Below are 15,356 nucleotides of genomic sequence, written 5' to 3' on the forward strand. Positions count from 1 at the left end.
CAATTTTTTTTTCACCAAAAGTACGCTATAGATTAATAATCTAGATTTTTCTTTTACATCATCTGCCTTTCTATTTTTCACTCTCATTTGCAACAATACACCCAAGTATTGTTTTGTTCCCACAACCTCATACGAACTCCTCCAGCTAATTCCTTCTGCAGATGTCTCCCGAAGGCATGCGAGGATGTTCAAACCATTTTGCAGAGGCAGGATTTCCAAACTAACCGTCTCAATAGATGTGCATGCTTGCCTATTAACTGCATGCTCAGCAAATGTTGAATTTTCTTCTCACGCAGACCACCAATGTTCTGGCAACTGTTGGAAATGTTTTTTTTTTTTTTTTATTTATTGAATTTATGCAATTAAGCCATCTGCGAGAGACAATGAGACCAATTTTGTTTTACTCTCGGCATACACACTACACTCATAACCAAAATATCTTGAGCCCCAAAAAAATGAAGAGCTGAGTTTCCGGTCTGGGTTTTTTGCTAGTTACCCCCACTGCCACTAAGTGAAGTCCTACTTAAACTCTCTAGGGGGCGCCCTTTCTTCCCCTCTGCCTGCCCCCATGATTGTATGGACTGTTCATTTTAAAGACGGAGCCATTTTCTATTGTTCACATTTCTCTTTCTCTCTCTGGTTCTTCAATCTCACCATCACATCCTCCTCCCCCCAGCACTTTCTCTGACGTTTGTATCCACTCACTATCTTTGGACAAATAAAGCTGAGTTTCTCCAGTTTAGCCCCTGCTGTCTCTTGCTTGTTGTTCCTTTCATCTGTCTCTCTATTTAACATTCACTGTTTCATTGGCTGTTGAAATAAAAAAAGAATCACTGCACCCCTATCTTCTCCGATAATACCCACACTGCCACTAACGAGCATATATGATCAATATTACATCTCAAAGTTATCAATCACCAGGATGCTCCGTAGTGGGGACCTAGATTGATTTATTTTGTAAACACACCAGAAATTTCTTATGATCGGATTATCTGTACGATACACGAGGGGTGAGGTAAGTACCAAAGAAGAGAAATTGAGAGCAAGCAAAATAGAGTTTCCCGTCGCTATTTGAATATCCTAATAATTCCGATTGAACCGGAAGCATGACTCACACAGGACAGCAAATGTCACAGCAGGATATGATAACTGATCATATTAGAGACCAGAACTAGGCTACATCTCCATTCAATCCATGGCTGTGTGAAAATACCCATGATAATGCAATCATCTTCGTACAATGACAATGTGACATACAGCATCTGACTGTCTGCTGATTTTTTTTTTTACATCATCCTATTATAGTGTTCCTGTTTAGCTGCAAGAGACACCCAATTTTTTCCTTTTTCAAGATACTAACCTTGACAAATATAAAATATTCCATTTATTTGTTGATTAGATGAGATCATGGGATCCATGACACCGTCACTACATTCACCGGTTATTTAAAAATCTTATTTTGTTATTATTTTTATTATTATTAATTATTAAAAATATTTTCTTTATAATAACTGTACAGTACAGTCCACTCTTGTTTTATTTATATATTTAGTATATTTATTATGTTTTATCTTTATCATAGGATTCGGGATTATCGGGACAACAACCAATGGTCATCAGGCCGAAATGGCGAACAGTTATCCTCACACTGCCATGGTGAGTGTACGCCATCATTTGCATGGAATTATGCAATACTTCAATCTTTTTCTGCAACCAAAAGCCTTTAGCTGGTAACTGCTAACAGCAATCTGTGATGCTAACACTGCAGCTCTGCTTACCATCTGGCCCTGAGTTAATGGTGCTTCTGAATAGTCCGCACACCAGCTGTCACTTAAAAATGGCGGATGCTTGCTGAGCCTCACTGTGGGGTATGATATTATGTAAATTAGCTAAATGGTTTTACCACCATGGAGGGCTTGCTTGCATTTTTGGAGCTAGGCTGAGAACACAAGATAAAAAGTATTTAGTAACACTTAAATGTGGAAAGTCTACCTGGGCCCCCAATGATTAGTTCCGCCTTAGTCCAGAGCTTGTTGTGCAACTGAATAACTGAAACGAGGTTCCAAACAGAGGCAACCTGATCCGCTCAGGGTCGGCCCCCATTGTGCCGGCCAGTCGGCCGCTGGCTCTGATTGTCTCTGGAAGGGCTTCGAACACGCTCCCGCCAACTGCATTATTCAGCACGCGTGCTGAGAGAGAGAGAGGGAGGGGGAGAGAGAGAGAGAAGGCAGGTAGGGGGGGTAGTGACGGGAGGCTGAGCGAGCAGAAGAGAACAACAGAGAGCAGCCGGATGCTCAAAACTGGCGCGTGCCGCCGACTGTTAAAGCCGGACAACAGCGGAGTGAACATTAGACTCTTCTACCACGTTGAAGAATAACAAGAAACAAAGGACAAAGAACTGACAGCCAGTAGGTAAGCGTTATCGTTGAATCCCGGTCATTGTTTTCCTCTTCCATGTGTCTGAGTGAAAGGCTGGACTGAAGCTTTAATGCAGTTGTTTAAGCAGAAACACTTCAGTGCCTGGTCATGAAAAGAACGATGTGTGGCGAACAAAATAAGCCTTCAATGGTATTGATTGGCTGGAAAGTGTGAAGGACACTAGATACCGCAGCCCTTGAGGTCAATGGAGCAGAATTCTCAATGCAGTCTTTGTGCTCCTGAGCCGAACATTAAAAAGGGGAATATCAGGAAGTTTCTTCATTTTTATGTTATTTTTTAAAATTGTTTTGGTTACCGATTGAAATGTGATGCAGGAATACGGTTTGCCCTCCCTCCGCAATACTTTAACCTATATTCGGAATGACCTTAACCCAGTTTTCATCAATTCGGATGTGGCACAGTTAACAGACTGGTTGGGAGTAAAAAACTGGTTCATCAAAGTTTCCAATCTGGAGTAAATGCAATATTTGTTGCCGATATAATTTTTATTGTTGCGTATTTGTTACCATTTGCAGTGGTAAGCACGATTGTCTTCCAGTTCTGGGTTTCTGGATTCTCGTTTCGGACAAAACGGCCTTCTGATAAAATGCTGACTTGACCTTCTTTCGCCATAGTGCATTCAATTAATATTGATAGCGGCTAGCTCGCCAGTCCATCATCATCAGCTATTTTATTTCATTGCTAAATTACATTATTTTACAACCGTCAGTAAAGAAAAAAACCAAAATCCTGTATACGCATGGCCAAGTCATGATACCCTTAAATTCCAAGGATTTAATGCTAGTGTCACATCAAGTTCATTTGCCTTCCCAGCCTTCTCCGCACCACCAAGTGCAAGAATGTTATCAAGGCTGTTCTTCTTCCTTCCAAACCTCTCCCTCTTCCCAGAAAGCTTCACACAGGATATAATCATAGGTTATACAACAGCTGTATTTGATAGGACCCAAGGTCAAGGGGTGAAATAGGGTTCTGAAGAGGGGAACGGATGAGCAGGGCGGACGTGCTGACGATAACGTAAAGCTCCAAGGAGAGATAAAAGCAGGTGTGAGAAGGGTGTAGTCGCTAGCAGTGGCGGGGTGAGGGAAACGGGAGGGGGGCAAGAAGGAAGTCTGTTCTGCCTCACACAGCTCCAAGTGTTGTTGACATTAACAGCCCGCTGGCCTTTCAATGGCCCATCTGTTGATGTGCCGCCACTGGCCGCCATCCAGGAAGGAATTGCGTTTTGTTTCAATGGCACTGATGTTGATTGAGACACTTTTTAGTTGGGTTTTTACTACGAGTTAACTTGAATGTTAGTGAAGGATGAGAAAGAAAAAAAATGGCTTAGCAGAAAGCATGTGAGAGCCCTTCAGGCAAAACAGAACATTTTCTTAGTGTTTGTCTTTGGGTTTTAAGGAGATGCTATTTTAAGCACAGTGTGTCCTCAGTCATTGTCACGTTGTGTCCATTTTTGGGTTTTTTTCCGTGGATGTATTTATTTTTTTCCTGCTAGTTCCTCTTCCAGGTTCAACTGGACAATAAAGTATTTTTCATTTCCAAAATTATCTTCCTCCGATAAATCAAGTTTCCGTACCTCGAAAAAACGAATCAGCAACCGTGTTAAGAATTATGATGTATAAAAGGGGTAGGAAAAAACAAGCTTCTTCCTTCTCCTTTTTTGAACATGTTGATTTATTTGTCTTCTTGGCATAACATGAAATTATGTGAAAATGTGAAAAATGATTTTGTGTTTGGTTGATCTCATGTTCAAAAATAAACTTCAACTCATGGCGACTTAGTGAGAGATAGAGGAACCACACAAGCATCATGTTGAATCTGTCAAACAGATTTACGTTTTATTTCACGGTCTTTAATTCATCTAGTTAAAATAAATTACGGGAAACTAAACCGACAGTCAAAACAAAAGCCTGCAATCACATTTGTTTTGCATTCCATCGCAGTATTGTATTTTGCTTTGGTATTTTTGATCCATTAAAGCAAATAACAAGAAGGATGCAGGAAATCAAACAATGCAAGCCCATCACGTGACGACCACCATTACATAACTCGCACCACCCGCCATTGTCCGCAGCATCCACCTGCAATTGGTGCGCTATGCTGCCTCACTCATTGATTTATCACAAAGCAAAGTGCAAGCACGCATAAACAGCGAACAAGCTGGATAGAAAATACAGTGGAAGAGGAAATCATGAGAAATTTTCTCTCCAAAGTTTTTGCAAATGCAGCAAGCAGATGGAAGGACGATTCCCGTCAATCTGCGGCTCAGACATGTTGGCTGGCAAAGTGTTTTCTTCCTCCTTCCTCTCTCTAAATTTGCAGGCTTATGAGCTAGTTTCCTGAAATAGACAAGTGATTAGCACAATGCTGCTCTCAGCTCGGCAAAGTGACTTAAAGCAGTAGGGTAGCACTGGAAAGACGGTGGAGTGGTAACCATGGACTAAGAAGTTATCAACCAGGATGGGTCGATTGGGAGGTCCATTCTAGAAGATCTGACGATGGATGATGAGGTCAGATTCAATTGATCAAAGATCAAGCATGTCCGCTTTTGTTTTGCTCTTGACAGGATTTAGTCACTTGGTTTTGACTGAAATCAGCTACAAGTAGACCTAGATCAATAAATGTTAAAATCATTTTAGTGGTTTTCTATGGTACGAAATGCATTCACCACTTTGTCAGGGGTGATAAGAAGAAGCCTGGGATGTGTTTTGGAAGGTGCATTAAGCTGTCTAAACATAGCCGCTATCCTGCGGTCACTAATCTAATCTCGTGGCTCTCTGCCCCAAGTAGTTCATTTAAGACTAGTATGGTGTCGAGCAGCTAGTTAGAGTTTAATGATGCTAGCAGGAGGCTTGGTGTCTGTTCTATCTGGCCACTGAGAAAAAAAAATTCAACAGCTTCCACGTCAGGTCCGTTGATGTATCCTAAGTGATAAGTGAATTATTTCTACTAATATTTAGATTCCTGTGATCCAGTATACTCACTAAAGTATTGCCTATTAAGGAAATTCCGAACACCTCATTTTGCTATCATTCCTGAAGCAGTTGACATTATAAATAATAAACACTGTCACTGGAGGCTAGCAATGTTCTCGATATAAATTCTAGAGAGAGATTTGAGCTCCAGCTGCAAAATGCTCAACTGGTCACACTGTGATTACAGACCTCTCTGTTCTAAAAGAACTCTCCATTGCTTAGAGTGTTCAAGCGTAGCATTAGCATTCAGCCTGGAGAGTCTCCGTGCCTGCATGTTAGACCCTTTGTTGTCGTTTTACCAAGGGGTCTTTTCGGGGGGGTGTCTGGGTTGTGTTGTAAGAGACACAAACAGCGAGCCATGAGTTCAGACACGCAGTGCATTCCTCTGTCACACAAGTCAAAAATCCAACTGAACTTAGTTGCGGTCTGCTCTTGTAGCCTGCGGCGGTGGCTAGCTGAAATTACATTCATTGTTATTCTTTTGGAGTGCTGCAATATGCACGAAGACCGGGCAGACAGATGGACGGTCCCTTGGGGTCTGTGTGGGATGCCACTGTTTCATCAAATGGAGTTTAATATTTTTCTGACCGTAAGGCAGATTATAAGGCGCAGTTTTGATATTTGGGAAATTCCTATATACGGGGGCACACCGGGTTATACGGCACACCGGGTTATGAGGTGCATTTCTGCACATGAAGGAAAACAAACCAGTACAGAAAGTAAGTCAAATTTTACCTGATTATAAGGTGCACTGTCAATTTTGGGGGAAAATTAAAGGAATTTTAATGGTAGTCCGAAAAAGACGGTACGTATCATCGGTTATGAAACCGGTAATTGGTATAAAGGGGGTGGGGGCATGATTTTCCACTATCAGGTGTCCCAATACATTTGTGTAGGGATGTTGGATACCAGTTTTTGTCAGAACAGTTTGAGTATTTCATTCTTGAGCGGTCATGGTACCGATACCTTGTATCGTCCGGTCATACATTTGTTTGGATAAAGTATGCACTGGTTGGATGACATGAATCCAAAAATGAAACTTCCTTGTGGCTTATTTTGAGGAGTCCTGATAAAGTGGAGCCTGACGAGACATTGTTTATGTGTGTTGCGGTGTAGTGCAGGTGGCCTTTTGTTTTGAATGCATTTCCTATGTTAGGGGGCACACCGGGTTATACGGCACACCGGGTTATGAGGTGCATTTCTGCACATGAAGGAAAATAAACCAGTACAGAAAGAAAGTCAAATTTTACCTGATTATAAGGTGCACTGTCAATTTTTGGGGAAAATTAAAGGAATTTTAATGGTAGTCCGAAAAAGACGGTAGGTATCATCGGTTATGAAACCGGTAATTGGTATAAAGGGGGTGGGGGCATGATTTTCCACTATCAGGTGTCCCAATACATTTGTGTAGGGATGTGGGATACCAGTTTTTGTCAGAACAGTTTGAGTATTTCATTCTTGAGTGGTCATGGTACCGATACCTTGTATCGTCCGGCCATACATTTGTTTGGATAAAGTATGCACTGGTTGGATGACATGAATCCAAAAATGAAACTTCCTTGTGGCTTATTTTGAGGAGTCCTGATAAAGTGGAGCCTGACGAGACATTGTTTATGTGTGTTGCGGTGTAGTGCAGGTGGCCTTTTGTTTTGAATGCATTTCCTATGTTAGGGGGCCCATATCCGCAGATACAAGTTAGCAGAGGTTTCCTGTTTAGAAGATTTGTGATGTGGAATCCATTCTGTGATTTGCTTTTCATTGTGATAAAATAGGAAAGAAAGATTCAAGTCAGACCTCTTAAAGAACAAAACTTGCTGAGCTGTTAGCAGTTGATGTTTTCGATCAATCGTGACCAACTTCCGTGATACAAGACTGCTCAGGGCGCTGGCTCTGTATTGACCCGTTAGCATTGACCCAGTTGCACAAAAACCCACGTGAATAAAACATCATGTGCTCCCCTTCCCTTCTTTCATGGTATGTCTGCAGTCATTCGCATTTACCCGTTATCGTTTAACGTCCTATCCAGGGATTGACCTCAAGATACAATAATTAGGTTAACGTCCTATTTTCGGACTTGCTTATTTTTAGCCTGTTAAGAGTTCAGTAGCGCGACTCAAATTGGGTAGCTCACGTTTAAATATCTTTGCAAGTACGTTCGAACGTGTTCAAATACGCTCGGTACGTTCAAACGTATTCAAATACGTTCTGACGTATTTCCAAGTATAATATTGATAATTGCTTTTATACACTCATGGAAAGTGTTTCGATGTTGAGCTTATGCTTGTAAGCAGGAGAGAAAGTGAGCCATGACTTTGTATCTCTGGTTTCCCTTTCTGAGATCTTGTTACCAAACTCACACAACACGTGAACTCATGTCAGGAGTGTTGCATATAAAAATGGCACTTATATCTGTGTTGAATCATTTAATCTGACATAAGTGATTATTCTTGTCAAGGTGGGAGTCCCCAGGGTGAATTTTATTTGGCTTTTAATAGGTCAATACGGGAAACGTGAACAATCCCGTACATGGGACTGAGTCACCAGCCGTAAAATGACGATGACAGAGATTTTATTATCTCCTCCACCTTTCTTCATGCATCATCTCTTCATTAGTACAAAAGAGGCAGGGCTTGATTTCAGTCAGGAAGGGAGGAGTAGGCAGTAATAGGGAGGATGGATGCCTGCCCAGTCCGGCCCATCTCCACAGAAGGCATCTTTGTGCGTGAGGGCATCTGGAAAAGTGAGCGAGCACATACGCACACACGGGCACGCGATGACATCACGGCTCAGCGAGCGGCCGGCAGGAATGCCGCTGAGAGAGGAGAAGCTTTGTGGAGGAGAGGAAAGAGATGGGAGGGGAGGAAAAGGAGGGGAATAAGAAGAGGAAAAGGCTTGGCCAGGGAAAAGTCCAGCACTCCCACAATCTGGTGAAGGAATGAAACAAGGCTGGAGCGAGCAGAGGATTACTTGGAAGTGAAACTAGTCAAAGGAAGTCTTTTATAACTAAAGATAGATTTAGAAAATTCCTGGATTAAGTCTTTCGTGCTTTCGAGGTTTGTGGAGACAACAAGTGAGTACTGTACATATTTAAACTATGTGTGCCAAAAAATATGTGTGCCAAAAATATGCTAAAGACGTGGCTATGATGATGATACTAAAAGATCCATGCATTGGTTGGTTTCAGTGTCATTTAAAAAGGAAGTGACATCACAAGACAATTCAAATCTGAAGACAGTAGACACGCCTACAATGTGTTTTTTGAAATGACAATGAAGATGTTTTCTTCCAAGTTTTATTCTGTGTTCTGCATTACCTCCCTTAAAATGGCCCCACCCAGATGTGTTGCCGTGCATGTTTGTGATTGTGACTTGAGTGCGTCACAGTAAGAGTTTCCAGATGTGTTTGGGATGGTGACAGCCAGCGAGAGAAGTAGCATTTTAAAAAAGCAACAGCTGACTCAGAGACACACATATGTTCCATGTGTATCTATATTTGCCTGTCTTATGATTCATTTCCACTTAATTGTGTCCTTTGCTATTCCTCCTTATTTTAAATTCCGTTCAAGCACTTTGTGTTACTTAAAAACAGACAATGAGCAACTAAAATCGAGTGCAATACTTGGTGACAAACAGCAGGGGCGCTGTTGTTCTCTCTCACCTTTGCTGTGTAAAGGTCAACATGACAACAACTAAGAGAATAAAAAATTCCAGCTTCAAAACAGAAGTTCAGCACATTTAGAGATTTTTTCCAGTTGATTCAAATCGTTTTTAAAAATGTAATTAAAATCTGCATTCCTCCGCTGGTGCAAAAAGGACTGTTTGGACTTTTTAAGCTTGCAGGCGGCCCACAGTGTGTCCTTCATCACATTCATTAGTGTTGGAGCTTTGAACTTGCTACAGTATGTCTGGAATGTCAGCTCACCTCACGGACACACACCTGCTGTGCCATGACACACACACCAGCATATAATGAGATTGTTGTGGCACTGTTTGGATTTCTACTTGATGTTTCCATCATGCCGGTGTTGTGCACCCTGCAGAGTGTCGGTGTAACACTTGGGTGTGGTCGCACCTCGGTTCCATTATGTGCTGTGAAGCTACGGGAAAAACAGACCAAAGCAACACAGGAACATTTGTCCCCATTACACGCCGTAAAAATGTAGTCAATAAAACTCTATTAGCAGGAATGACCTCAGTAATCCAAATACTTGTAGAATATTCCCGTATTATTTTGAAATTCCATTGCATTAGACGGAAAAAAAATTCACATGACATAGAAAAATGGGTCACCAAGAGCACCTCAGGGATCGATTTGTCCTCAAAAAGAACAAGAAGAAACAAACATGAAGAGTCTTGTTAGGTGACGAATCAGAAAATCGTTTTGTAGAAAGGCGACGTTTATAATCCACCATGTGACTGCACTGTTTCCGTAATAATCCCAGAAAGTAGGAAGGAAGGAAGGAGAAGAATGAGCTCAGTGGGAGAGCGGACACAAGGCAAATAACAGAAAGGAAAAGAAAGGGTAGAAGCCAGTTCCTTTGAGGCAATACCTCCCTTAAAGGGATTTTTTTTTTAATGAGATTTACTGTCAGTCTGCTTTTATTGCTTTAAAATAGTTTGCTTGCTCCCGAATATTAGTAATAATATATTTATCAAAAGTGACTTCATGTGCGTGACCCGACTCGTTTGCTTTCTTGTGAAATTTAACATTTCCTAAATAGCAATGCAGACCAGGCTAATGCGATTAGCGTCTTTTTTTTTTCCAGAAATCGTGGCAGGCACCCGAGGATGTCAGTGGCACCACACCTAAGGAACGAGCCTTGAAGTGTGTCACTTTCCAAGAATCAGTCAGCATCATCACTGACGGACCGCTAATCATGGAAGTGGAGAGCCAGCAAATTCAACATGGCTGCCTCAGCAGATCCAGTATCCAAGGTCAAAGTGGAGTTGAGCTCAAGACCGAGACATCAGACAGTGATGTCGAGCAGGTATGTAAATTCTCACCAGATGGTTAATTATGGAAAGTTTTATTCCTCTCATTTCTATATCAACAAAAAAAATTGACATTTCAACCAGGGTGTGTAGACTTTTTATATTCGCTGAATATATACATGTTACGGAAATTCTGAATTCAAAATGTTATATTGCAATAATCCATGTGAATGGCGTAAATGCAATGTACAACTTTAACTTCTTTAAGAAACAAACACGGCAGTACGTACATTAAAAAATGTTTTAAATGTAATATTTAGATACGTATGTTTTTGTGTATTGTGTCACAATAATGTTTTTAATCACATTCTCCTAAAACTCTTTCAAAAGAAAGATCACATGAAGCTTAACTTCACAATTTTTGGACAAATTTTCAAAATTTACCTACATCCAAGATGGTCTCGGATCACTCAACCGGAACCATTTGATTATTATCTTGTCGTATTTCTATGGTTTCCTTCTTGAGGTTCCCCCACATTGTCTCGTTGAAGACCACATCATACGTGTCTTCTGATAACGTGTCACTGTCATTCGTTTGCTCACTGTCCTTGGACAATGCCTCGCTCGAATTGTCCGATAACGTGTCACTTGAAGAAAACAAATCACTCCTCTCCGTGGAAATCGTATTCCCGTTCTTCACCGTAATCCGACAATCCACTTGAAACTGTTGCTGTACCATGTCCCCATTGAGGGAAATCCCGTCATCGGTTTCCTTAACGATCTTGGTCCTCATACGTTTTTCCCAAAAACTGCTGTATCCTGTTTCTTGTGTTTTTTTCGGCGTGATGGTTTCAACGTCTTTCGTTTTGATCTCCGTTTGGACCTCATTGGTCAAATATTCCACCTGGTCCCAGAGAATCTTGTTCTCATTCCCTTCTGACTTGAGCTTGGCAGACAAGTCTGCTAATTTGTCTCCTTGACAGCTGATCTGATCATTTGCTATTTTGAGCTGAGCCTTGAGGTCTTTCACTTGATTCTCCAGTGACTTCCTTCCTTCCTCGTTAAAAGCACTGGTGAGCTTCTGCTTGGCCAAGTTATACCTGCTGCTGGCCAATTCCCTCACTCGCGACAACATTTTCACCTCACATTAAGATGTTGAGTTGAAATGATGCGAAATAACGAAATTTTGATCCGTCAGCCATCACTACAATTGCAACGGTTCACACGTTTAGCAAATGCCTACAGAACTGTGATGTCATCACACAAAGACATCCCAAACCTTTGCGAAGTCATACTTTCTCAATTCCATTGTTTCATCGACATCACCATGACATCATGACATCTATGGTGCCCAATGCTTAGACTTTGATCACTCTTTGTATGTTTAGATGTACATATTGAGTCGAACCATACCAAATCAAACCGTAATCCCACTGAGTCGAATCGAATCCATTGTTCATTTTCAAGTCGACCCTAACACTAACCCTAACCCTAACCAAACACACAATATAAGATAACATTGCCACACATGCTCAGAACATTATACTCACAATTTGGTTGACCTTCAAAACTAGACTTGAACCACATAGTCGGGCAGCCGATCCAGGAAAAATAAAGCTGAGCATTTTTTATGAATCAAATGTGTCAAACCACAAACCAGGAATCTATTCCCTTTGCTTTTTCCACCCCCTGTGTTCGCAGGAGATCCGTTACCTGGATCAAGTGTTAGATGCAGCCTCCGAAACACCCACTAATGGAAACTCCTCCCCGTCTGCATACACCAAACCCATCAGCATCGACGGAACGTATTCGTCTGTGTGTGTGTCCGAGTCCTCTCCTGGTTATCACCGACCAATCATTGTAGAGGGGCAAAGACAAACCACCGTCCTTCATCAGGATGAATCCTTTGTGAAAACCAACGGGCATATACCGACGGATGAACCGAGCCACAGCAATGCAAAGTTCGAGCTGAGAGCGTTTCAGGAAGAAAAAAGGCCGGCAAAACTCTTCACCCCGGGAGAAGAGCAGCACGTCCGAGTGACAAGGAGACGAAATCCGGAAGAGGTTGGTGTTTGGTTTCGGGAACACTGCATTACTTTGTATCACTGATGATTGCCCGTCCAACAGGTCCAGGAGTTGGAACGTGAGCGTCAGGAGCTGATCCGAGACCAGGCAGTGAAGAAAAACCCTGGTATTGCTCAACGTTGGTGGAACCCTCCACAAGAGGTAGTTGATGATTTTATTTTTACTTTGTAATACCGGAACACTCATTGAAGGGATATTCCCACATTTATTCAAGGTTCCCTTGGAAGAGCAGCTGGACCCAGAACAGCTTGAGTCCCTCCGAAAATACCAAGAGAGAAAAACACAGAAGCAGATTCCAACGTACTCGCACACACAGGTTAGCACCATACCGTATCCGATTTTCATCTGGAAAATAATGGACGGTAATGAATGTGAGTAGACTAGATGATAATTGATTTCTGACTTTCCGTCTTCGCAGCCCCAAGTTACTGGACCACCCACGCTGGTTACCTTTGACCCAGAGTTAATCAGGAAGGAAGACGTTGTGGAAAAAAAGATTGACTTCTCATCCGCCAGGAAGCAATTCCTGCAAGCTGATATGACCAAGAATTCCATCGCTCCTCACATATACTCTGCCAGACCCTTCTCCAAGGCCATACCGAGGGGCAACCATGGCAACATTGTTCCTGAAGTTGGAGAGTGTCACGTGACCTGGTCCGATGATGGAATTGCAGGAGAATTTACCAGTGTCCGGGCTGTCATGACAAATGTAAGTGATGAAGAGGAAGGGAAAAGCCAGTTTCCCCTAGGCTATCTCCCAGAGGAATCCGACTCCGGGTTGGAAGAGTTATCCGTCCGTTCTCAGGACACGACGGTGTTTAGCTTGGATAGCGTTTCAGACAGTGGGGCTTCACTTCCACCCACACCACTCCCACTTACCCCGGTGTCACCATCGACCCCTCAGCCCACTACACCAGTCAACGGGCGAACCACTGGCAGTGCAGTAGAAGATGAGCTGGAATACCAAGCAGAAGTTCTTGTCCAAAACGTTATTCAAAACGCGCTCTCGACAAACGGAGGCGACTGGCAGTCTTCTTCCCCGAACTTGGATTCTTCACAAATGAGCAGCCCGGTGTCCTCATCCTCTACTTCAACAAGTAGTCCAGTGCCAGTATCGTCCTCCCCTCTGTCTTTTGGAGAAGCTGACCATTTGCAGTCACCTGTCTCCTCCATCGCTGCTACATCTAACCCTTCCCCGCAACTGGATCTACTTCCCGAGGTTCAGGTTGCTTTCCAAGAGAAGCTTACAACACAAGATGTTCCTCAGCAGCAAGAGTCATCCTCATCCAGTCCAACCCTGTCATCACAATCATCTCCAACTCATTCTCAGCCTGTCTCCCCTCCACAGAGACCCAAAGGAGGACCAAGGATCAAGATCCAGTCTTCTTACGCCAGAGCACTTGCTTCCTCAGCCCCAGTTTCTGCACCGGCTCCTTGCCCTACAACCAATGTACCCAGGCCGGCCCCAGTCTGCCGTCCCCCTTCCCCACCGAGCCCCGAAAAATCTGAGTTCAGCTACTTCAGTAAGTATTCCGAAGCGGCTGAACTGCGTAGCACTGCGGCGGCGACGAAAGCCCCCGAGGTGGAAGTGGCAAGCGGACCATTCCGCCTTCGCTCCAAGAAACAACGTACATTGTCCATGATCGAGGAGGAGATCCGAGCAGCTCAGCAGAGAGAGGAAGACCTGAAGAAACAGAGAGAAGCACAACCTGCTGCTATTCCTCGTGTCGAGAACCCTTCCGGCACCGGTCAAGTTCCTGCCAGAACAGGGGTACGGAAAACCACCATATCCCCGGCAGACAAATTGAAGAGCAACAGCCTGCCGACGAGACTCACGCTGACGTCAAGGACAGCACCAGGTTAGTGATCGTACTTCCTGTCTGACATCTGTTCCAAGATGGTTGCCCAAGGGGACATAAAATGATGTGTACTCCATTTACTCTTTTACGCCATAGGAAAGATCGAAAAAATTCGACCCGCTCAGCCTGTCTCACCTTCGCCGTCGGAAGGAGCTCTGTCTGACGCCGGCAGCGAGGACTCTGGAGGATCTCGGCCCAAAAACTTCATGCAGACACTTATGGAAGACTATGAAACACACAAAGTGAAGAGGAGGGAGAAAATGGAAGATAACAGTGTGAGTATTCGTCATATATATTAATTTTCCAGACTTGAAGCAGGAAATGAAAGCAGACGGGGATTTTTGTTCCGTGTCTTCTCATAATAATGATATCCCATTTTCTTTATCTAGTATATAAGATTATTGTCCTCCATTTTTTGTCCATTGTGTTGACTGTGTACTGTTGCTTCTCTCCTGCTGGTCGCTCAGTATGCCCATTTGTTGCTGGCTAATGAGGTAACCACTGAGGTACCTGACGCACATCCAAAACCTGATTTCTACCACTACTCGCAGATCTGGGACACACTAAGCTGTATTTATACATTGAATCTGTGTATTTGGATAATTTAAATGGAGATAATGTTGGAGAATTTGATATTTGATTAATATTAAGTATATCGACAAAAAAATGTGTCCCAAGTCTGCGGGCGGTCTCGATTGTTCACGATTAATTAATCGATTGAATCCACCCCTGATTTGTTTTTGAAGCACTTTGTGTGTGTTGGCCCTGGCACGTGTGTGTGTGTATAGATTGGGCGTGGGCACCTGATCAAGCATGACACACCTGAGTGATCAAATGTTTTTATTGTCAAGTACAAAGGGGGGCTTTTTTTTGGGGGGGGGGGGGGTCATTTCTGTAAATTTGAATGATAAAGGAAAATTTTGTTTACTCCAAAAAGTGATGTCCAAAATTAGCTTGGAAAAATATGTCCACCCCTTTGTACCTTGGTTTTGATAGTGAAAGTTTCTCCTTTGACCCAAGAGCTTACTCCGTGGTTGCATGGTGACATGGAATAGGAAAAAGAAATTTAT

General features: G+C 42.8%; 1 protein-coding gene across 3 annotated transcripts in view; it reads left to right on the forward strand.

Moving 5' to 3' along the window:
* palm2akap2 (PALM2 and AKAP2 fusion) overlaps window positions 1-15,356 on the forward strand; it is a 33,572-nt gene that overhangs the window by 16,899 nt on the left and 1,317 nt on the right. The window contains exons 9-16 of one of the 3 annotated variants that reach the window (XM_088391376.1): window positions 1,583-1,656; window positions 10,177-10,398; window positions 12,044-12,406; window positions 12,470-12,568; window positions 12,642-12,743; window positions 12,846-14,286; window positions 14,383-14,561; window positions 14,754-14,780. In XM_088391376.1, the coding sequence (XP_088247502.1) occupies window positions 1,583-1,656; window positions 10,177-10,398; window positions 12,044-12,406; window positions 12,470-12,568; window positions 12,642-12,743; window positions 12,846-14,286; window positions 14,383-14,561; window positions 14,754-14,780 (2,507 nt within the window). Of the gene's footprint in view, window positions 1-1,582; window positions 1,657-10,176; window positions 10,399-12,043; window positions 12,407-12,469; window positions 12,569-12,641; window positions 12,744-12,845; window positions 14,287-14,382; window positions 14,562-14,753; window positions 14,793-15,356 lie in introns of all 3 variants that reach the window. The other 2 variants (XM_088391378.1, XM_088391377.1) reach the window with 2 other exon arrangements.

Source organism: Syngnathus floridae, chromosome 12, assembly GCF_059516105.1.
Source record: "Syngnathus floridae isolate MCC-2025c chromosome 12, RoL_Sflo_1.0, whole genome shotgun sequence".
In the NCBI taxonomy this organism is placed as follows: domain Eukaryota; kingdom Metazoa; phylum Chordata; class Actinopteri; order Syngnathiformes; family Syngnathidae; genus Syngnathus; species Syngnathus floridae.